The 24,161-nt window shown below is 46.8% G+C and overlaps 1 protein-coding gene across 4 annotated transcripts; it reads left to right on the top strand.

Moving 5' to 3' along the window:
* Window positions 1–9,123: 9,123 nt before the first annotated feature.
* LOC144278263 (C4b-binding protein alpha chain-like) lies at window positions 9,124–19,542 on the top strand. Of its 4 annotated transcripts, none has more exons than XR_013348552.1 (5): window positions 9,124–9,230; window positions 12,071–12,167; window positions 14,085–14,170; window positions 17,711–17,910; window positions 18,550–19,542. XR_013348552.1 is itself a non-coding variant. In XM_077839508.1 (5 exons), exons 1-5 carry the CDS (start codon window positions 9,695–9,697, stop codon window positions 18,700–18,702), a joined length of 621 nt encoding a protein of 206 aa, XP_077695634.1. In that variant the 5' UTR covers window positions 9,657–9,694; the 3' UTR covers window positions 18,703–19,542. The 4 variants fall into 4 exon arrangements, 2 of the variants coding, with proteins under 2 accessions (XP_077695634.1, XP_077695633.1); XM_077839508.1 differs by lacking the exon at window positions 9,124–9,230 and adding an exon at window positions 9,657–9,785 and having other exon boundaries at window positions 14,091–14,170; XM_077839507.1 differs by lacking the exon at window positions 9,124–9,230 and adding an exon at window positions 9,657–9,785.
* The last annotated feature ends 4,619 nt before the right edge of the window (window positions 19,543–24,161 follow it).

Here is a 24,161-nt window from a genome sequence, read left to right as displayed (position 1 = left end):
TGAACAGAGTATTTCCTGTGGCTTGAATGAGTGTGGCTGGACGCTGTTTACTCACTAGATGTTTCCATTATGGATCTAGCTTCAGTTTTGTTATTATCAAGGAAATGATGTGATATCTCAAGGGGGGAGCCTTAAATTTTCACTTTAAAATTGTAATCTGAATTCAGTGTTACTGAATGGTGCCAGGTTAACAGCCCCGCAGTCCAAAGTTCCCTGTCCTAAACTATCGGAGAGTTTTGTTCTATCTGCCTTCTGTTTGCTGAGAAGGTATTTAAGCAGAGTTCTACATCTTAAGTGAATGTGCTAAGTGCTAGACTTTGAGGTATTCAAACCCCTTCTAAAGGGGCAGAGGGAGCATTCAAACCAGGAAATCCAAGGATCTCCCACTTCCTAAGCAAGCACCCAACCGCTGGACTGTACAGTGATCCAAGCCCTTGGCCTGCCCCAATTCCTAGTTAAGTCAAGGAGAACAGCACGAACAGGCAAGGCTAAGGGAAATCCCTGTTCAAATGAAACACCTTTGCTGGTCGAGCAGGGACTTGAACCATGTAGGCCAATGCCCCAGACACGGGCTGTAACCACTGCACTATAAAGAGCTGCTTAGGCTTGAGTCTTGCTTTGGCCTAATTAACAGATAATGAAAGTGGAACAGCATGATGAGGAAAGCCTCGGGACTGTCAGTGTTCAGATCCTATCTCAGAAGGTCCAGAGAAGAACTGAGCCAGGGTCTTTACCATCCCGGTACTTAGCCCAGCCACCGTGCTACAGCGGGCTTCTTGCTTTTGACTCTTGCTTTGGCCTAATTAATAGTTAATTAAAGTGGAACAGCTTCAACAGGCAAGCCACAGCAGCTCCCTGTTCAAAGCCTGCTGCCCTAGCTGGCAGACAGGAGACTTGAAGCAGGACTGCTAGCATCCCAGGGAAGCACCCTAACCTCTGCCCTATAGATGGCTTCCCACAATGAGATCTTGCTTTGGCCCAGTGAACAGAGAAAGTGAAACAACATGAAAGCCTCAGGGTTGTCACTGTTCAGAGCCCTTCCCATGAGGCCCAGAGACAAACTGAGCCAAGGTCTCTACTATTCTAGGATTACTCTTCCCACTGCACTCGATGCCAGGGTTGCCGTGGTGCATGTCGTGGATGCAGCCCAGGACTGGGCATGAGGCTGCGTGGGTTGTTCTCTGAGCTCTGCTGTTGTGTATGAGCAGCCTTCCCTCTGCTATGTCCTAACTTTTAGCTGCTTGACTTTCCAACCAAAACCCATATGAACATCGCACTTATTGTCTGAAGTGTCCGAGTGTATTGTTTTTAAATATAAGGCATTTTATTATATAACACACACACCCTCTGAGTTCTCACCCCGCGACATGGCTGCACAGACTGCTACCACTTGAGCTACAGAACTCACTACATTAACACCCGGCAGTGGAAGGTTGTTATCTCCAAATAGGGCATGAGCCACTGGAGTTACACTGTGATGGGGGGAGCATGGCTCAGCTCCCCGACTCTCCTCCACCATCTTCCCCATGGACAGCTGCTGCTCCTGCCCCGTGGCTCTGGGAGGTGGAGTAGTAAGAGAGAGCCTGGAGCCCAGGATCTGGTATAAGGCCTGAGGCCAGAATCAAAGTCAGCAAAAGCCATACTCTGAGCAAAAGTCAGGCCCTGTTACAGGTTCTTTGGCGTGAACCTGGCAAAATTGGGCTGGCATTGCTAAACCACAGCCACTCCTAAGAAGTACTAGGCACTAGGTATTCATGTAAACACATTCCAGAAGGCTTGCCCACGTATACCCCAACATAGATTTATGGCATAAACATACTCCCTGAAGATAGGGACACACTGATAAGGGCAGGATGACAGGACAATAGCTAGAGATGTTTTGTTCAAACCAGCAGGTACGAGGTGCAGGGTCAGTAACACGTTGGTTACACATCAGGAGTGTAATATGTAACTTGTTTGTGTCAATGTATGAAGGAGGAGTTATAGGAACGGCATCTTTGTCCAGCCTAGGGGGCAGCAGAAGGTCCCGATGCTGACTGAGCTGATTCCGTAGTGACGGACATACCTGTGTTAGTATCCCTGTGGCATCTGCCGGGTGCTAGGACCGTGCCTCATTGACAATAAACCTGGTCGGGCGCCTTTGCCACTGAACCAAATCTGTGATTTTTCTGGGCAGTTCTATCAAGGTCTGCTGCGCCGGATACCTGCGCAGAGCCAGGACAGAGTACCGAGCACACATGCACGCCAGCTGACAACAGGAGGATGGTTGTGTAGACCGTGCCCTGGTTCTCTCTTCTCCCCTGCCCTCTTGCAGTCCCCAGTGCAGTGTCTGGTTCAATTATTATTTTGGCAGGCTGCCAGCATTTTTCCTGGAGCTGTGCGTGAGAAAAGGGAAATGGTAACTTCTAACACTTGATAGCTCAGCCAGACCTGAATGGAATTTCAAAGCTGAAAGGAAAAGGCACTCCTGTGATCTGAGGGCTTTCTTCTTGTCACAACTCAAAGGTCTGCTGTAAGCAATGGAGGTGTTAGAATTTCCCAAAGTTCACAAGAATTTTTATACGTATTGGCACATGTTAGGCAACCTAAATATGAATCACTGCCAGCTCCCTCTGTAACTTAGAAATCAATAAAACAGTCTGTTAAGGAGAAAATGAGTCTGGTCACAGTTTGATAAATACCGGTCGACATCCTCTTAGATCACATGGCCATTGCTGTGATCTGGCCACTCCGTTCCACTGAAAGGAGGAGACTAGAACGTTATCTTCATTATCTATTTTGTATTGTAAATAAGAATTTGGGCTTCACGCCTACAAGCTGTGCTGTGTGAGCATAGTCCTGCACCTCTACGGCGCGCCAGTGAAATCAGTGGAGGTTTGTGAAGGCTCATGGCCCTGGCAGCAGACAACAGTTTACAGGAACAGAACCTGAGATTGTAAACTCAGTCTGTGGGGGGAGGGATAGCTCAGTGGTTTGAGTTTTGGCCTGCTAAACCCAGGATTGTGAGTTCAATCCTTGAAGGGGCCATTTAGGGATCTGGGGCAAAAATTGGGGGATTGGTCCTGCTTTGAGCAGGGGGTTGGATTAGATGACCTCCTGAGGTCCCTTCCAATCCTGATATTCTATGCCTCTCTTAGGCCGTGTCTACACTATAAAGTTAAATCAATTTTATGTAAGTCGACATCCAGCCTCCAATTTAAGCAAGTCAAGTTTGCATATCCCCACTCTGCTCACTGTGTCGGCAGAGTGCATCCTCACTCGCAGGGCTTGCATCGACACACGGACTGTGCATGGAGTAAAGTGGAATTTTGGGTTGGGCTTGCAATGCCTCCTGGGAGCAAAACATTGGTGCAGGTGCTTATGGGAACTTGGCGTTAGCCTCCCATGATGCACTTACCTCCCTCCCTGAAATCAACGGCAAACAAACCAAGCCTTTTTCGTGCCTTTTTTCTGAAAGCCTGGGTTACCTGCGCAGATGCCATAGCACGCTCAGCTGTACACTGTTGTGAACATTACAAACACTTCGCGCCTTATCCTGCAGTATTCACACAGCCGATACAGGAGTCGCCACGTGGAACAATGTAATGCCACACAAGCAGCCCTGCTGGAAGACATAGAGCAGAGCAATTTGCAGTTGCTAGTGACAGTCACACATCACCTTGACACAGTTGAGTGCCTCTTCTGGGCCCAGGAAACAAGCACTGACTGGTAAGACCGCATCATTATGCAGCTATGGGATGATGAGGAGTGGCTGCAGAACTTCTGAATGCGTAAGGCCACTTTCCAGGAACTGTGTGAAGAGCTTTCCCCAGCCCTGAAGCCCCAGACTGCTACCGGTCAGGGAGTGAGTAAATCTAATATGGGATCTGTTGTGATCCAAGTTTGCTGGGCAATCAACAGACTTCTACTAAGGTTAGTGACTCTGGGCAACATGCAGGACATAATGGATGGTTTTGCCACAATGGAGTTCCCTAACTGTGGTAGGGCTATAGACAGAACGCATATATCTATCTTGGCACCAGACCACCTTTCCAAAGAGTACACAAACTGAAAGGGATACTTCTCAATGGTGTTGCAAGCGCTGGTGGATCACAGGGACCATTTCACCAACATCAATGCAGGATGGTCGGGAAAGGTGCATGACGCAGGCATCTTTGGAACTCCGGTCTGTTCAGAAAGCTGCAAGCAGGGTCTTTTTTTCCAGACCGCAAAATAACCATTGGTGATGTTGAAATGCCAATCGTGATCCTGGGAGACCCAGCCTACCCCTTGCTCCCATGCTCATGAAGTCATACGCAGGCAGCCTGGACAGCAGTAAGGACCGGTTCAGCCATAGGCTGAGCAAGTGCAGAATGGTAGTAGAATGTGCCTTTGGACATTTAAAAGGCCGCTGGCATTGTTTGTTTACTAGGTTAGGCCTCAATTAAAGCAATATCCACATTGTTACTGCTGCGTGCTGTGTGTTCCATAATATCTGTGAAACAAAGAAAGAAAAGTTTCTGGCGGGGTGGGGGGTTAAGGCAGATAGCCCGGCAACTAATTTTGAGCTGCCAGACACCAGGGCAATAAGAAAAGCACATTGAAGAGCTCCGTGTGAAGGTGATGCGTGACTGTTGCCAGCAACTGCAAATTGCTCCATTCTATGTCTTCCAGCAGGGCTGCTTGCGTGGCATCACATTGTTCTGCACAGTGAGTAAGGCCATGTAAAGCCCCCCAAATTGTTTGATTTTTACAAAAGCGGCACTGGGATCGGGGGGAAGGGAGACAAACAGGAAGCCAGCCACCCCCTTTTTAAATGCTGGTTTCAATACACCGGGGTGGGCAAATGTTTTGGCCTGAGGGCCACATCTGGGTGTGGAAATTGTATGGTGGACCATGAATGGTCACAAAATTGGGGATAGCAGTGCGGGAGGGGGTGAGGGCTCCAGTTGAGGGTGTGGTCTCTGGGGCGGGGCCAGAAATGACTAGTTCAGGATGCAGGAGGGGGATCAGGGCTGGGATGGGGGTTGCGGTGGGGGGGGGTTAGGGCTCTGGCTGGGGTTGCGGGCTCTGGGGTGAGGTTGGGGATGAGGGGTTTGGAGTGCAGGATGGTGCTCCAGGCTGGGATCGAGGGGTTCAGAAGGCGGGAGGGGGATCAGGCCTAGGGAACGGGCACGGGGGGGCGGGGCTCAGGTGTGCAGGCTCTGGATGGTGCTTACCTCAAGCAGCTCCCAGAAGCAGCAGCATGTCCTCCCCCAGGCTCCTACGCAGAGGTGCAGCCTGGTAGCTCTGCACACTGCCCCATCCACAGGCGCTTCCCCCTCAGCTCCCATTGGCTGCAGTTCCTGGCCAATGGGAGTTGCGGGGGCAGGGCGGGGCGGACAGTGAGCAGAGCCCCCTGGCTGCCCCTACGCATAGGAGCTGGAGCCGGGACATGCCGGCTGCTTCCCGGCAGTCACGCAGAGTAGGGCAAGCCCCTGGCCCTGCTCCCCAGCTGGTGTGCCAGACCAGGGCAAGCCCCCAATCCCCCTCCCCAGCGGGAGCTCCAGGGTCAGATTAAAAGGTCTGGCAGGTCACATGCGGCCTGTGGGCCATAGTTTCCCACCCCTGCAATACAGAGATCCCTTCCAACCACAACCATGGCACAGTCAGGAAAATGTGGTTGTGTGTCCCAGATTTCACCAAACAGGGGTGAATTACTTGTTGAATTGTTTGCAGCTTAAGGGCTAGCATTGAAAACTTCCCCCGTTTCCCCTAGGTGGCCATGTGTGAGATCACTCTCCTGAGGGTAACGGAGATGGAAAGGGAGCAGATGCTGCAAGCGTCTGGGTACAAACCTGATCCTTATGCTGCAATGCTGTGTGCTGCAATGCTGCCAGACAAGTTAATACTGGAGTGGCATGGGAAAGTGTCCTAACATGGTGGATGAAACAAAGCAGCCCTTCCCGTAAACCTTCTGCAAAGGATTGCAGAGTACCTCCATGAAAGCTTCCTAGAGATCTCCATGGAGGATTCCAGGGCCATCCCCCTGCACATAATGAGTCTTTTTCAGAGAGCACCCTCTGCACAGCTGGAGTGGCCACCGATACCCACTACGCCGACCTTTTTGTTCAAATTAAACATTAAAAATAATAGCACGTAATCCCAATGGTTTGACTGGAAATGTGTACGCCCCAGAGGTGCCTTCCCCTGCATCATGGGGCTCCAGCAATTGGTCCTGTGAAGGGATGGGCTCCTGGGTTAAAAACAGTTCTTGGATGTTGGGAAGAATGGATCCTCCGCTTGCCTGCCTCGCCTCCTCCTCCTTCTCCTTCTCCTCCTCCTCCTCAACAATGTCCTCCTCGTTGTTGCTCGAGGTCACCCGGGGCTCCTGGGAGGTAGCCACAGAGCGATTTGAGGTAGTGGTGGGGTCGCTGCCGAGAATCGCATGGAGCTCCCTATAAAAGCAGCATGTCTGTGGGGCAGAACCAGAACGACTGTTCGCCTCCCTTGTCTTCTGGTACACTTGCCACTTTATTTTCACGCGGCATTGCTGCATGTCCCTGATGTAGACCTTCTCCCCTATGGCCCGCGCAGTCCTGGCGTAGAGGTCAGCATTTCTTTTGCTGGATCGGAGCTCTGCCTGCAGAGACTCTTCTCCCATAGGCGTCAACTGTGTGGGTGCTGCAGGGCTGGAGCACCCACAGAAAAAAATTAGTGGATGCTTAGCACCCACCGGCATCCAGTGCCTCCCGCCCACCAGCGGCCCTGCCGATCAACTCCTCCCCCTCCCTCCGAGCGCCTACTCTCTGCCACAATCAGCTGTTTTGCAATGTGCAGGGAGGAAGGGGGAGGAGCTGGGACAGGGCGCACTCTGGAGAGTGGGCGGGAAGAGGTGGAGTGGGGGCGGGAAGAGGCAGGACAGGGGTGAGGGCTTGGGGGAAGGGGACAGACGGGGGCAGGGCCGGGGGCAGGGCCTGAGGCAGAGCAGGGAGTTGAGCACCCACCAGGCCCAAAGGAAGCCGGCGCCTATGTCTTCTCCCCACACAACAATAAAATCCAGCATCTCCTGTGTACTCCATGCTGGAGTGTGTTTGTGGCCTTGAGTCTCCATGATCAGCTGTGATGGTGAGCTCTCCACGCTGATCAAACAGAAAATGAAAATTCTAAAGTTCCCGGGGCTTTAACGGGGAAGTGGCTGTTTTCTGTGTACCTGGCTGACGTGCAGTGGAGTGAAAGTACTCTCCAGAGCGGTCACAGCGGAGCACTGTGGGACACCTCCTGGAGGCCAATTCATTTGAATTACAAAACGCAGTGTTTAAATTATCCCCATGTAGACGCGTGGATGTCTAATCAAGTGCAATGCCTCTCACAGAGGTGGAGTACAGAAGTCGACGTTACAGGTCACTTAGGTCAGCAAAAGGGACTTGGTAGTGTAGACTCATTATTAAATCGACCTAACATGGCCTATGTTGACCTAACTTTGTAGTGTAGACCAGGCTTCAGTCTTCTGTCAAGCACCTAGTCTGTTTGGTTGTTATAAAATACCATTGTCTTCACTTTTCGTGACAACGTTTATATTTATTTTGCACAGAGTCATTAAAAATGGAAAAATAGGTAAAGATCTTCGGGGTGAATCATGCAGTCTTTAAATAAGGACTGGATATGTACTAAGTAAACAGCCATCAAAGTCAACAACTCTTGCTTAATTTAAGGACTGAGGAATGATTTCAGGTATTGGCCCATTGTTTGGGATGAGGAATAGGTGGGTGGGTTAAGGGCCTGCTTTACTCTAGGAAGGATACCCAGAGCCTGGGGAAAACACGCAGAGGAAAACACACTTGTATTCAACTTCTTTGTTAACTATCACTCATGACCCTCTCTTCTCCCAGGGGCTCATTACTGGTGTCAACTAACTGTTGGATTCCCCAGAAACAAAAGGGAAAGTAGTCATTTCAATAAATATTTTCAGCTGTGGTCACCCTCACAGAAGGCCTGGAGGGGTTAATATGGCTAATTGGGCCAGTTAACTGCCCAGTCTGCACCTGGAGGAGACTGGGATTTAAGTAGATCAAGCTCAACTGTGTAGGAACAGCCTGGGTCCATATAAACCAGGAAGCTAGCAACAGAAGGGGTTGGAAGGAGGGTGTCTTGAGGAACTAAATGCTAATAGGTTATGGTTACTCTGGGGGAGAAGGCTGTGTGGCTTGGTGAGTCCAGAGAAGGGGGAGAGACAAGTAAGGTCCAGCGGAAAACCAACAAGGTATGGAGTAGGTCAAATGTTGGCCGCTGATGAGCGGGCCCCTGAGCCAGGCCCTGGAGTAGAGGGTGGGCCTAGGCCTCCCTACTAGCTCCTGAGGAAGTGGTACCAGCCGGGCAGTGAGTGGTCAGCCGGGCAGTGAGTGGTCAGACTGCCTGAGACCATCTCTCATGAGGGAGTTTGCCAACTCAGAAGGGGGGGGAACACATGGTGATTTGGTCAGAAAGCTCAGTCATGAAGAGGAGGTTGGGGTTCCTGGAGTGGAAAGGTCCCTGGAGTGAGAGGATGAGGAAAAAGCTCCTGCTATAGGAGGGTGCAACACCTGGCCACAGCTAATACCGGCAATGGCTTGAAAGAGGCCTCACTAGTGGTGATATGCTGTCATAGTCCCTCCCGGCACCCTTTTGCAGTCCCCTGAGTAACCCCAACAGTCTGATGATCTTCCAACTAAATTATTAGGTTGCCATTGGTGGTGGCCAACAGGTTTAGCCACTGCAAGAGTTTCCCGGTGGGTGCCAACAGTTTGCAGTGATGCAGAAGCAGCTTCTTCAAAACAAGATATGATGGCCTGGGCGAAGCATTGGTAACACTACTTTCACCCCAGAAAAGTTGATGCCATTCTGGGGGGAACACATCAGGGCTCAGATGGTTTGCTAGAGCCAAGTCAGACCCCCCTCTCCTCTCCCATGAGCTCAGGACTGGCATAACCTGCAGGCTGAATTCCCCAGAACCCAAGAGCGAGGGGGAGGGAGGTGTTTTTTACATCCCTAGGTAACCACTTCCTTCCACTGAACTGATCCGAGAATGTTTGTCTAGCGCTGTATCCCGCAAGTGACTACAGGACAGACCCGGATCCCACTCGGTTGTGCTGCTCCCTGCTGGAACGCAACCCGCCCCACCTCAAGCGGCTTTATTCCTACTCCCCCTTAGGACGCTCCCTTGGCTCGAGCACGGGTCGCGGGCAGCGGCACTGGGTCGGGGTGGAGAGAGGCTGGAACCAGCCCCGACAGAGGTTTGTCTTTGCAGGGCGAGGCCCCGCGCGGGGGCGGCAGGGAGACCCCCCGGCTGCGGAGCCTGGGGGGCTGCTGCGCTCCGCGGGGGGCACGGAGGGGCGGGAAACCCGCGGCCGGCTGGGCACCTCACTGACACTCCCCCCGACGCGCACACGCCCCGCAGCTGCTCCGAGCCCGGAGGCGGCCCGGCGCGGTCGCACCGCGGGGGTGGCGGGGATTGTGCGAGCTCCCACGCCGCAGGCAGGGCGAGGACCCCGGGGGCGAACCCGTGACCCCGGCCAAGCGCCGGCCTCCCCCCGCACCTGCTGCCCGGACAGCACGTGGGTGCCCAGCAATGACACCAGCCCCGCCCCGCCCGGCGGAGGCTCCGCCCCTTTCCCGCATGGCCCCGCCCCCTTAGCCCGGACCCGGGGATGCTGCAGACGCTCCGCAGCCTTCGCCCCGCGAGTGTCCCGAAGCCGCCATGGTCTCGGCTCCGCGCTGCCGGCCCGGCGCCCGGGGGCTCCTGGCGCTGCTCCTGCTCCTGCTGCCGCTGCCCCTGGCCGGGGCTTGCAGTGAGTCGCGGCGGGGCTCGCCTCCCCCAGTGCTCGCTGGCTTCCGAGCCTTGCCTGTCCCGCGCCAGGCTGGTCCCGCCCCCCGAAACCGTGACTTGGGGCGGGAGGAGAACCGGCTGGTGGCGGGCGGTGATCGTTCGAGCGGGATGGACCGTAACGGGCCAGGGGTCGTAACGACCGGGCCGTACACCCTCTGCCCGGGGGCTTGCACTGCGGTGCACGCTCCTGCCGGGGGTGTAAAAGTGACCAAGCCCTCCAGCAAACCAGCGTCAAAGCGGTGATGGGAACAGTGCGTCCACCTTGCCCACAAGGAAATAGATTACAGGGATTGCCGAATTCCTAGAAGTCTGTTAAACAGTCTCTATCTTTTCAGAGAAGATTAGGGTTGGAAGAGACCTGGGGAGGTCATCTAGTCCAACAAGGGTTAGGGTGTTACATTCCTAGTTTGTTGTGCTGACAGCCATCCCAGAGTCCGCTTGCAGATTTTCAGTTTATTTGATGCCAGTTTCCTCTTCAGGTGGAAAATAGGTATCTATATTTCTATTCTTCCATTCCTGTTTCTTCCTCCTCTCCACTTTTGCTCTTTTTTTTTTTTAATTTACAGGGTCCAATGGCTATTTGATTAAGCTAATTGGAACTCTGAGATAATTTCAAAGTGCCCTTGTCAAATTGTCTAGATGGTTACACAGCAGTTCTGCTCAAGTCTGGGGGGAGGGATAGCTCAGTGGTTTGAGCATTGGCCTGCTAAACCCAGGGTTGTGAGTTCAATCCTTGAGGGGGCTATTTAGGGATCTGGGCCAAAAATTGGGGAGAGGTCCTGCTTTGAGCAGGGGTTTGGGCTAGAATGACCTCCTGAGGTCCCTTCCAACCCTGGTATTCTATGATCTTACCACTGCTTAACTAGTCACGCTTGTTCTGTGGATTTAGGATTTTCTTTTAAAATAAGTATCTAAACACACAGTATTTTATGTTTTTCTTACCTTGTGCCTCACAGATTGGTAGTGCAAGCTGCTCTTTGTACTCCTTGTTTTAAGATTTCAAGCTGGGATTTCAAAAGGGCCTAAGGAAGTTTTATGCCCAAAACCCATTGAAACTTTCCTAGGTTCTTTTGAAAATCCCAGCCTTTGTGTCAATTAAGGCTTAGTTACAAACAAATATAAACTAAAGAGTTTAGGGGTTTTTCCCCAAAGTTAAAATGTTTCTTTTATTTCCCAAGGTAGTTGTGGTGCCCCACCAACGCTAAGCTTTGCTTAGCTGCTGGATGAGTTTAAGACAGGGACATACTTTCCATCTGAGAGCACAGTGAGCTATAACTGCCACCCAGGTTACCAAAAAGTCTATAAAGCACAGTCCACTCTTCTTTGCAAAAGACAATTGGTGTGGTCAGAACCCGAAGAGTTTTGTCAAAGTAAGGTTTTTCTCCTCTCTTCCCTCTGCAACCCTTCCACACACTCTAGAGTTCAGAAAACACTAACAGGTTAAAGGCTCTTCTGGACTGGAATGAGGATTTTGTAACATTTGATTTGGAGCTTGAAAGGGACACTGTTTTTCAGATAGAATTGTTTGGATTTTTTAGGTGGAGCATAAAGCTCTCATAAAGATTCAAATGTAAAACTCTAACACAGAAGATGAAATTCTGGCCTACTTGAAGTCAGTGGCAACACTTCCATTCAATAGGGCCAGGACTGCACATGGAGACGAGACTAATGCAGACATTGCATGTCGTTATTGACAAAAGCGTGCCAAGCCCATGATTTAGTGATACTGATTTGCATTGCTGTGACGGTGATATCACTTAAATTGTTTTTCTTTCTCTGTGGGCTCGGAGTGCTGTGTGGAGGGTTATGCTTTCCTTGAGAAAGGAAACGTTGGGTATAATTCTTCAGCTCTCACATCCTTCTGGAAAGTAAAAGTGCATCTTGCAGGATAGGGCTCTTCAAGTCGGCCACAATTTTTGGCATCTTGTTGTATTATCTTCTGTAGAATTCACTTGATTTGCGTTCTTAGTAATTTGTAGCTTGGCAATGTGATAGCTTATAACCAATAGGGATATGTCACTAGAAGGGCACGGGTCCTATCCATTCCACTCATAACGCAACAATATGTAAATTCATCACATTTGAGGGCCTTTGTCTTGTCTTAGGCTTTTTAAATTAATGTAACACTTAGCTTTACATTAGTCATATGCCAAAATGTGGGTTACTTATTATTTCCCTTTAGTTATCTTTTTTTTCTAACAGAACATACCAAAAAAAAATCTAATTCCCGTTATATCCTCTCTTTAGGAAAATCATGTGAACATCCAGGAGACCTAGCTAATGGCAAGATTCATATCACAGATCTCCTGTTTGGTTCAAACATTACATTTTCTTGTGACAAAGGGTAAGGATGTCAAAGTGAGATTTTTTTTTTTAACTTTTCTCCTTCCTCTGTTGTAGACCCTTTGTACTGACTAGATAGCAAATTATGACAAACCTTCAGCGGGGCATTCTGGAGTACGAAGTTCCTGAAATAGCTGTAACTTTTTAGCTGTTCTGCATGTTCAATGCAAAGAAGGTTGGGTCAGAGTTTCCACTGTGTGAACCTACCCTTTTTAGTACCTTGTATTCAAATATGAAAAGATTTGCTTTCAAATCTTGGAATGGCTTTTTTTAAATAGGTCCCCCCAAAAAGCTGTTTGCATTTATAAACATTTCTCAAAGATTATTTTTGGTGTTTATATTTTGTTACACATCTATAATTGTAAAAAGAAAAGGAGGACTTGTGTGCTCAATTTATTTGAGCATAAGCTTTCGTGAGCTACAGCTCACTTCATCGGATGCATGCAGTGGAAAATATAGTGAGGAGACTTTATATACACAGAGAACATGAAACAATGGGTGTTGGCATACAGACTGTAAGGAGAGTGATCAGGTAAGGTGAGCTATTATCCTCAGGACAGCGGTGGGGCGGGCGGGGAAGGAACTTTTTGTAGTGATCAAAGTGGGCCATTTCCAGCAGTTGACAAGAACAGTAGGAGGGGAAACAAACAAGGGGAAATCGTTTTACTTTGTGTAATGACCCATCCGCTTCCAGTCTTCATTCAAACCTAAGTTAATTGTATCCAGTTTGCAAATTAATTCCAATTCAGCAATCTCTCGCTGGAGTCTGTTTTTGAAGTTTTTTTGTTGAATTGCCACTTTTAGGTCTGTAATCGAGTGACCAGAGATTGAAGTGTTCTCCGACTGGTATTTGAATGTTATAATTCTTGACGTCTGATTTGTGTCCATTTGTTCTTTTACATAGAGACTGTCCAGTCTGGCCAATGTACATGGCAGAGGGGCATTGCTGGCACAAAAAAACTTCAAAAACTGACTCTAACAAGAGACTGCTGAATTGGAATTAACTTGCAAACTGGATACAATTAACTTATGCTTGAATAAAGACTGGGAGTGGATGGGTCATTACACAAAGTAAAACCATTTCCCCTTGTTTGTTTCCCCTCCTACTGTTCTTGTAAACTGCTGGAAATGGCCCACCTTGATTATCAGTACTAAAGGTTCTCTTCTCTCTTCTCCTCCCCCACCCCCAACTCTCCTGCTCACCTTTCCTAATCGCTCTTGTTACAGTCTGTATGGTAACACCCATTGTTTCGTGTTCTCTATGTATATAAATCTCCGCACTGTATTTTCCACTGTATACATCTGATGAAATGAGCTGTAGCTCATGAAAGCTTATGCTCAAATAAATGTGTTAGTCTCTAAGGTGCCACAAGTACTCCTTTCTTTTTACAGATACAGACGAACACGGCTGCTACTCTGAAATTTATAATGGTATAATTAAATACATAGGGCAGAATTTTGTTATTTGTATTAATAACTTCATCTGCCTCTTTCTAGATGTTTGGGATATAGGGTCAAGCATCAAACAAATAAAAACAGAATGCACTGAGCTCTTACACTGAGTGTTAGTTCTGAATTTGGTAGCCAATTATTTTCCTCCTTCTACAGTATCTTTGGCATTGCTTTGGTAATTTTCAGAGAATCAGCAGTGGTGAACTGGGTATCTCTAATATGTAAAACTCAGATGTCCATCCTTCTGTTAGCTGGAGTCACTTTTCTCACTTGCTATTTTCTGGCGTTGATCAGAATACTTAGCAAAACAAGAACTCTTGTTTTATAATGAGAATGGAATCACCTGAAATTCAGTGTCACCACCTGCTGGCAGAACAGAAGTATTACTGCAAATATCTGAGCTGATGGTTTAGAAGTTGAGTAATTTGTTAAGAAATTTTGCCTTTTAAAAAGTGTTCTTGTTTAGGTTCAGATTAGTTGGACATGATACTAGTCAGTGTGTGATTGATGGAACAAGGGTCACATGGAATCATAAACTTCCATTTTGTGAAGGTAAGTGGATTTTATACATTTATGATTCTGTTCTGGTATTGCCAGTTCATGTGAGTAGTTTAGGCAAATTGTGCTGTAAAAGGAATTCACTAGTACAGAAAATAAGTATTGTTAAAATGTTCAGTCTTGTGTTTGTTTCACCATTTTAAAAGCTAATGGAGGTACCAGTCTGAGGAAGACTGTTGAAAATCCCCAAAGCTTACTGGTAGCTAGCTCATATGGGTCAAATTCACTTGCTTATTGAAAATCAGGAATAAACTTTACCTGTTGAATAACTGATAACACAACTGTCACCTTGTGATTAATAGTCAACATGGAATTTATGGCAGTGTCAAATTCATTCTGTCTAAATTATATTGAAGAAAATGGTTTTAAAACTGATTTGAGTTTGACTGATTTTAGGTGAACAGGATAGGTTTTCATGTATAATCCTGTTACTTCCTTTGTATCACAGTAGGCTTTTTTCCATGACTTATTTGTAGAAAATTTTATGAATTCAACTTGTTTTGCTGTGTTCGGGTTCAGATTTATTGTTTGTATGTGAGAGCTAAACGATGCTTGCTTTTTTCAGACTCTTAGGACATTTTATTCATCCAGTGCCATAAATGTACAAGGCATTTAATGGAAAATATCTTTGCTGCTATTATGGAAATTGTTCTCAGATAAATTTTTAATGGAAGGCTAGTCAGGTTATTTCATTCTAGACAATAAGCTTTAGATTTCTGCATACATCGGGGGCTTGTTCTTTTAATTATTTTTGAGTAATTATAAGGAAAAGGATTCCAATGTAACTTCACCATATACCAGGATTAATTAAGCATAGAGGCTAACTGCATTTCTAGCAAAAGTTGTGTTCTGCTAACATTTCCTTTAATGTCCATAACATTTACATTTTTACTTCTAGTTTCCTATGTAATAAAGTTTTATCAAAATAAACTCAGGTTTTCCAAGTGAATATGAATGATAACATCTTACTGATAACTTTTCCTTCAGAAGGCACTAAGAAAACAAGTCCCTGATTTCCAGTGCAAATGCATTGACCTTCTTTTTTTTTCAGGTTTTTCAGAGCTTTTTTCCTGTTCATCTACTACCTTAGCATCTCCTTTCCCCATTATGCTGCTAACATAACTGTACATATTTACAGCTCCTCCATTTTCTCCTTTTCTGACGGTTTTTGGTGGTGGTTTTGCACTTGTTTTAACCACAAACCCCCATTATCAAATGCTGCTTGTTGCTATGGCAGTTTTTCTCCCTTCCGTTAAATGCTTTTTTCTTAACTTGTAATATATTCTAGAAATTCCATGTCGTCCGCCTCCAGAAATCAAGAGTGGGAGGTTTTCAGGGATCCCTCCCCAATCTGAACTCGGGGTACAGATGTGGGGACCAGCATGAAAGACCCCTCCCCAAGCTTATATTCCACCAGCTTAGGTTAAAAACTTCCCCAAGGCACAAATTCCTTTCCTTGTCCTTGGACAGTATTGCTGCCACCACCAAGTGATTTAAACAAACATTCAGGGAGGGGCAACTTGGAGATCTATCCCCCCCCCCAAGCTCCTTCACCCCCTTTCCTGGGGAGGCTTGAGAATAATATACTAAGCAATTGGTTACCATGTGAGCACAGACCAAACTCCTAGTTTTTAGGACACTGAATCAATCTGGTTTTTAAAAAGAATTTTATTTAAAAAATAAAATAAAAATCACACCTGCAAAATCAGGATGGAAGATAACTTTACAGGGTAGATAAAAAGATATAAAACACAGAGGATTGCCCTCTGACTCTGCTTTCCTGTTACAAAACTTAATGAAATTACCTCTTAGCATATGGAAAATTCACAAGCTAAAACAAAAGATAATCTCATGCATTTCCATGCCTTGCTTACAATTTTTGTAATTTTAGATGCTCACTTCAGGTATGTTTCTAGGAGATGTTTTTTCCTGCTCGGACCCTCTCTGCCGGAGAGGGGAACAGATAAAGAGCACAAACAAAACCTCCCCCCAGATTTGAAAGTATCATCTTTTCCCATTGGTCCTTCTGGTCAGGTGCCAACTCAGTTAATTGAACTGATTAACCCCTTACAGGTACGGGGATTCTGTACCTCTGGCCAGGAGGGATTTTGTTACTGCATACATAAGGGTTATTAGCCTTCCCTTTATATTTATGACAGAGGTATTCCAGTGACCGTAATAATCATTACACCTATGGATCAACAGTAATTTACAGCTGTAATACTGTACCAAGAGACACAGACTTTCTCACATATTGGAGAGGCATCTAGTCGTCGTATATCTGACACAGAGCAAAATGGAATTCGGAGTGGAGAGCCCCCTTGGTGTAAATATCACTATTTTTTGTAGCTTCTGTAAAACCATACCAAAAGGATATTCAGCTTTAAGAAAAAATCTCATCTGGATAAAATAGGGCACCCCAGATGTTGTTTTGTCCTTAACTTTGAATTCCTTTGCTTCTGTTGTATTTTGTGGATCCCAAAGGTATTAACCCTAATTCAATAAGATTAAAGTTCATAAAATTAAATAAATCTTAATTCCATATGGTTTGTTCAGGATATTGTCAGTCCCAAAGTCATTGCAAATCTAGTGCAGGAAGAAACTCTTGGCTGCAACTGCCCCTGGAGACTAAAGCTTAACCTCTGCCTAGAAATTTTTTTAAAGGAAATGATCTGTTTCTATGTGGCATGGTTTTCAGTGAGTTGCCTGGAAATAGGTCAGCTGCCATAAGTGCACTAGTTTTGGTTGTTCCTTGTCTCAGACTTAACATGAACCTCTGTCTGCTTGGAGACTGTGCCCTGCCCTAGAAGAGGCTGCATTTCAGTGGGGAAGGGGTTCCTTTTATGTACAAATCCATGTAGTATCTAGAAAAGTCCTCTGGGATCCTTCAAGGTGAAAGTCACTATAAGAGTGTAAGACATTGTTAAGGAGCACGTTCTGCTCTTCATTCCACCAGTGAAAATCCCAGGTGACTCCATTGACTTCCGAGCACTTGTCCCTTGCTGCAGAGGAGTCTGAGTGCAATAAAGTGAAGAGGTTTTTACCACAAGTGTGCACAGGAACAAACTGCATGTTAACTATCCCCAAAAAGCACCTGTGCTCTGCTGCCCCAGCTTGACACCTCCATGAAATGCCAGTCGTATGAAATACTGGATGGGATTTCTGTGTTTAACTCATGCTTTTCTTTAGGTCTTGGTTTGGTAGAATGGTGGGACTGGAATCGAAAGCCTCATTGTAGGTGTTGATTGGGTGGCTTGATAGTCACTGAGCTCAATCCTGAAAGGTGCTGAACACCTGTTCCAATTCACTTCATGGTTGGCTCCATGCTCAATCATGGACCCTCTTTCTCTCTATAGAGAGAGTGTCACGGGGTAGCTGGTTTCATGGGTTGTTTATAAACCAGAACTCCAGTGAAATACACTCAAGACCCTTTACCCACAGTTTATTTTCTCTTCCATTTCGAGCAACAACCAGCATTCACAGTGCATCTGCTCCTCTCAATGAACTACCTTCTCTTCTGCGTTTTCTTTGCAGCTGGGTGTCAGAAGCCAGAGGTGCAAACTGGAAGCATGGTCAATGCACTGGATGAAAAAATGTGGTACCATGTGAATGAAACCCTTCCTTTCAAATGTTCTCCTGGGTACCAGTTTTCAAGCCATTCCCAGCTGCCTGCAACAGACAGATGTAGTATTACTTGTTTAGCGAACGGTAGCTGGACAGCATTACCGGTGTGTGTAAGTATCACTGCCCAGTTGGGTTTCTTGATGCACCCTGCCCAATTTCTAATCTAAAGAGTAGTAGTAACCATGCATTGATTTAATGAAGCAAAGACTTAACTTCATGAGGTCTTTGCAATCGGGTAGGGACATGTGCCATTGATACACCATATGGCAAAAAAAAAATTTATCTGAAAACAAAACACATCATCCCTCGCTACACCCATCTCCTATTTTTAGAGAAGCTTTCTTCCTTTTATAGCAGCTGCTCCATGCAAAATAAAATTTGGTGGGTAAAAATCACAACAGGAGGAAAACTTCCCTATTACAAAAGTCAGGTTTTCTAGGCAATTCAAGTGTTACTAATTAGTGAGAGATTAGTGTGCTCAGCTCTTTGTAAAAGGAGGGCTGGTTCCTGCCCAATGGGTTTATAATCTGTGCCAAACCTTAGGTTGCTCGAAACCTCATCACTGTTGCTTAGCACAGTCAGTTTCTGTAGAACTGACTAGATGTGAGGGTGCACAGCAGCATGCTCAGGCCCTGAGGCAGATGCATGTAACACACTGGATGATGGTTCAGACTCAAAAAGGAGCAAGCATACTTGAGAGGGTGAGTCCTTCTCTGCTGTAGCATAAGCATGTTCCCTCTGTTTTACAGAAAAAGCAAAGCACTTCTGATGTGTGTGAGATGGCTTCTGTAAAAGAGGTCAATGAGTGTGGGGTGTCTCTGGAGAGACTGAGAACTCTGCTGGAAGTGCAGAAGCTGTATCTGGAGATTAAGAAGCTGGAGCTGGAGCTAAAGTCACAATGAATAGCTGAGACCTGTGATCCATATTGTGATACTCTCTCTCCCCTTTGGATGCAGTTTATATAATTACACTACATCCAGGATGACTTACTGATTTCATAAACTTGCTAATAGAGCTAATAACTCAGAATAGGCGGTAAACAGGGGATCCGATTTCCTTCCTGGGTGCAGTTCTTAGGATTTTTTTGTTTTCCCCTTGAATTTCACAAATTTGAGTTTCCACTTGATAAACGAGGGATTTCAGGCCCTCATACAGGTTTTAGGGGTTATAGTGAAGGAAAGAGTGAGATTTGGTTTTCCTTAGGTAAGTTGACCAAGTAGCATGGAAGCAAATTACCAGTTGATACAAGCTTTACATATCATGCAAAAGGAAACTCAAGTCTAACCTCAGCTTTGTAGACATCCCATAATTGCTGCTTACATTTAACTTTAATGCACCAAAACACCCACTCGAAGCGTTGAATCGGTATTTAACTGCCCAATTTCCCCACACATTCAGAGCAGTGGTGACGATGATAAATTCCTGCACCACTCTAAAATGTGTAGCGGCTGAAAAAACCCTCTAGGCTGCCTTGTCTGCTCAATTATGAAGTCGGCAGGATGCTTCCTTTTAAGGACACTCAGTCTTGTCAAACTGAAGAAAGCCGTTTTTGAAATCTGCTATCCCCCAAGGCACTTAATAGCTGCACACGCATCAGGGGTAGATAGCAATCTAAATTGTAGAGAAGCAACCATCTGAGCCATTTCCCTCAGTAAATGATAGGGGTGTTCTCTAACCTATGCCTTTGTGATCAAGTAGTAATTTCTGCCCTGCAGGGCTATAATAAAAAGCAATTGTAACAACTGCCAGTTGTCTGTTTTTATAACTTTGTCCCTTTGGCTGTAAGGCAGGCAGATGCCCAGGGTGTTTAAAGGATCATTTCACTGAACTAATTCCTGCTCCTCCTCCAGCCCAGTGAGCAGTCTGAGTGAGAGACTGACCTTTCCCCTCGCACCTAGAGTGGTCAGGGTTGAATCAAACTAGCAAAGTAGTGGAAGGGAAGCTTGTCCTGTGGAATAAGGGGGACATGCCAGTTTCTAGCTCTTTAACCACTGTTGATGGACCCCAAGAAATCACTGATTCAGCTACATTCCTGGGGTAACAGCAGGGATTAATTTGGGCAATAGGGTAAGTAGGAAAGATGGCTGGTAAATACCTCTGTCTCGGAAATCATTACTGCAGAGGAGGCTTTGCTCGGGAAGGGTTAGCATAGGGCTGCTCTGAGAATAACGTCACTTGTGATTGTCCCTATGCCAAATGTACCAGTGCTGCTGTCTCCTCCAGTGAGAAACCTTAGCTGTGTAAAGCCAGGAGCAGCTATGGGAAAAGAATGGCAGCAGAGACATACCATGCAGACTCAGCCTTTGCAGATGGGGAAAGCTTGTCTCCTCAGACCTGTGAGGACTACTGTGTGCAGAGCGGGCCAGGGGGTGACTTGCAGTGGGGAGAGCTCGTGGTGTCAGGGAGCAATTTCAATCCGGCTTGAGGATCCTTAGGTGCTCAGCCCAGAAGTTACGCTGACTCAGCGCATCCAAGCTGTGTCTCTGGCTGCTTTGGGCTGTTCGGGCTGCTTGTCTCCCCTGTACTCTGCAGCATCACACTGCAACACACATGCCAAGGCAGTCTCTCTACTTGCAGAGAGTCTGAGTTGAATTTGACCCACAGCCTCTTACTTCTCATCATGACTGCTTTCCCGTGCTATCCTGGATGGAGGTAGGCAATGTGATCTTTACTGTGTGCCCATCTACCACTAGAGGCCACTCTTCAACAATCATTTTGTGCAGTACCTACCCCACTATCCTGTCACCCTTACTCATATTGAGTAATAAATACTTCACTCCACTATGGTCAGAGGAACAAAACTGAGCCCTTCCTGGGAAGGGGGAGACTAAAGGCAGCTGTCAAAACTGTGGAAGTGGTTCAGGGCCAGTGATCATTCTCACCAACTACATATTCTGGTTGGTGGTAGGTGGTTGGTAATTGTCAGTCTGTGCCTACTTTAGAGGCCTCTGGGTTTTCCTTTTCACTGGGAGAGTAATGATATGGACGCTTACTTCTGGAAAAAAAATCGGAACAAATTCACATGCCATTGGTGAGCCTTTGAATTCTAGCAGCATATGCTGGTACATGCAAATTTTTTGCGGGGGGCTCCCTATCCCCACCACCACCTTAAAAATCTGAGTACCACAACTCCCATAGCTATTTATGGAAAATGCAGCTGCTGATCACCTCTCAGCATCTGCCCCTTCATGGGAATTTGTCATGATCTAATTAATGGCTCTACTATTCCTTAGATTTCTCTTCCAAAGGCCCAATCCTGCAGCCCTTCCTCACAAAAGCTGTCATTTATAGAAGTCCCTAGGATGATTCATGTGACTAAGGGCAGCAGGATTGGGTCCCAGTTCTTGGTTTTGTGTCTAATTAGCATCTGAAATGAGTTTGGAAGTATACTGTGTGTGCTATGGAAGTGCATTCATAATCTTACAAACTTGCCCTCGAAGCCTGTATAATCACAGTCTGGTGGAGATAAGACTGTTGTCCTGATCTGTTGGGCTAACAGAAGTTTTGGTTATTGGTGCACTTACATACGTAGAGCTTTGTGTGAGTATGTGTCAGGCTGGTAGCAGAGGGCCTGTTTCTGCAGTCTGGCCTTGTCCCTTTGTTACCTGTGAAATAGTTCCAGAGCCGGAGCATCTTCACCAGAAGTGGAGAAATCTAGAGGTGGTGGGAAGAACCACCCCACAAATTACTTTTTCAATTCAGGGACCCCTTGATTTTGACTTTTTACAGCAGCATAGAGTTCTGCTAATGTTTACATAACAAGTGCATGACCCAGCTTTGTATGTATAAGAGCAGGACACTGGAGAATTTGCTAAAACAAGCCTGTACTCACTGCAGGGGATGAATGGGATATGACGACTTACTAGGCCTGTTCCGTTGCTCATATGGACCTGTTCCCTTTGGTCAAACGGGACTATGGCTCCTGGCTCCTGCGAGTGTAAGGTCCTTCCAGCTTGCTGTGGAGCTTTTCTAGAACTGCTCCCCCTATTCAAGAAGAACTCCCCGAAGGAGCAAAATGACTTGCTAAAAATCAGATTCCTGGGAAAAACAGAGCCCTTTTAGCATCTTGCTCACTACAGTATATTGTAGTGAATGAAGCTTAATTCTCCTTAAAGATTGACCAAGAGATTTAGCAGCATTTTCTATTATTCAATCAATAGCACATTTCGTTGCAATTCCACCCTTTGTTGCACTTATCTTCCTCCTGTGTCATCACTGACTAATCAAAGAGCCTTTTATTGCCCTGATATAAAACTTTGAGGATGTTGGTGCTTGGTCGTCATATTCATGTCAGTTACTCATTCTTTGTTTCAATCTGCACTTATTGCCCAATCTCAGCTGTGAAACCTAAGGGCTCAGTTACTGCCCCCACAGTAGGGAGACCAGACAGCAAATGTGAAAAATCAGGAGAGGGTTGGGGGTAATAGGAGCCTATATAAGAGAGCCTCCAAAATCAGGACTGTCCCTATAAAACCGGGACATCTAGTCACCCTACCCTAGAGCCAGAGCCACATAGTGATGTAGAGGCTGGAATTATGGGGCGGAGCCCTGTTCATCTCTCTGCTTCTCAGCCAGACAGTCCATGGATCTAATGGCTCTGATGCAGCCCTGCAGGGGTTTCCAGTAGTGTGTGTCCTGTGGGCATTTCCGGGGCATGGACATGTGGGTGGACCTGTGCTGCACTTTGCTTATTCCCAGCTTCTTGGTCACAAACACAGCCCTGCACAAGGTAGGGTAGCCAGAAGGCTGCTCTAACCTGCACTGAGGCTGAACAAGTTGCAGCTGGACCCAGAACACAAAAGCAGTATCTAGCATGGGGATGAATTAGCCCCCCTTGTCCTTGTCTTTACAAGGCCAGCCCCAGGCATGCTCCCTTCAGGGCAAGCACCAGTAGCCTCTGCTAAATCTATGCTTCCCTCACCTGGAATAGACTCCCTATGTGCTTCCCAACCTATTCCACTTAGTGATCACAACAGGTGAAATGTTCAAACTGAGTTGTGCTCACTTAGCCCACCTCCTTCCCATGCTGCAAATAGAGTATTGAACTGTAGTTTGGAGCCCATCCCTCTCCAGTGCTGACAACTGTGTCGGCAGATGCAGTCTGCAGTGACCACCTCAGCTTTTCTTCCAGTTCCTTTTTGCCAAAGGAAACACTGTGTAGGAGAGCAGATATTTGTCCATCACTGTCCCCTACTACATGAGATCATTCCATTTCTGCGCATACAGAAACATTATGTAAGGCTTTCATTGTCCATGGCTCAGCCAAAGGTCTACATGTTGCAAAGCTAAAAGCTTTATCAAGAAGAGCTACTCTGAAAATTCATCACCCACCTGGGGCCAGCTAGACTTTAAAATCTCAACCCCTGCAATTGATTTTTCAAAAGAACTTGGCTCCTCTTTAGGCAGCAAAGTAAGGGTCAGGGACTCTTTCTGAGAGGAGCTACCATAAAGCACATGCTGTTGGTTGCTGTGATCAAAGTGGGCTTTACCCACTTATGGTAGGGTTGGCTGTGTGTGTTGTTTCAGTGTGCTGTCCCAGCTCTGTGCAGCTAGGGGACACAGCAGACTTCAATTGAATTGCCCAATACAAACCCCAGCCCCATTTCAGTAGCAAAGGCACCTAGCCAGGTTTATTGTTGACAGAGCATGGTCCTAGCTCCCCAGATCAATGTCTACGGTTACGCTAGCACATGTATGCCTGTAACAACGGACCGGCTCAGTGAATGGCAGGACTTTAATAGGCAGCAGATTTAAAACAAACAAAGGAAGCATTTTTTCACACAACGCACAGTCCACCTGTGGAACTCATTGCCAGAATATGTTGATTAAAAAAAACTAGATAAGTTCATGGAGTATAGGTCTATCAATGGCTACTAGCCAGGGATGGGCAGGGATGGTGCCCCTAGCCTCTGTTTGCCAGAAGCTGGGAATGGGTGACAGGGGATGGATCACTGGATGATTCCCTGTTCTGTTCATTCCCTCTGGGGCACCTTGCATTGGTCACTGTTGGAAGACAGGATAGTGGGCTAGATGGACCATTGGTCTGATCCCATATGGCCGTTCTTATGACTTTCTGTTCCCTCCTGGGCCAGACAAAGACATGCCCTCTGAGACCCTTCTTTATACACCCACACAAACATGTTACGTATTGCCCCTCTGACATGGTTAGTTACCACTGTCAGAGAAAAACACAGTTCTCGCTCTCAGGTTGGGTGCAGCAGGTCAGATACACTTTACTGTCTCAAGCAATTGCACAGAGGGACAGAGTGCACTAGGACACAGGGTTTCCCCCACCTAGGCAGGTCTCTCAAAGATAAACAATTAGAGCAAGTATTTATATCTTTATTACAGACAGTAATCA

This window comes from Eretmochelys imbricata, chromosome 21 (genome assembly GCF_965152235.1).
Source record: "Eretmochelys imbricata isolate rEreImb1 chromosome 21, rEreImb1.hap1, whole genome shotgun sequence".
Taxonomy (NCBI): Eukaryota; Metazoa; Chordata; order Testudines; family Cheloniidae; genus Eretmochelys; species Eretmochelys imbricata.
Note: the sequence above shows the minus strand (reverse complement) of the source record. Positions and strands in the feature narration are given on the sequence as shown.

Bases quoted from the DNA above. Each gene is read 5' to 3' on its own strand.
- LOC144278263 (XM_077839507.1), top strand. From the start codon at position 9,695: ATGGTCTCGGCTCCGCGCTGCCGGCCCGGCGCCCGGGGGCTCCTGGCG. The intron at 9,786-12,070 runs GTGAGTCGCGGC...TCCTCTCTTTAG, and splicing joins GCCCCTGGCCGGGGCTTGCA to GAAAATCATGTGAACATCCA. The intron at 14,171-17,710 runs GTAAGTGGATTT...TTTTCTTTGCAG, and splicing joins TAAACTTCCATTTTGTGAAG to CTGGGTGTCAGAAGCCAGAG.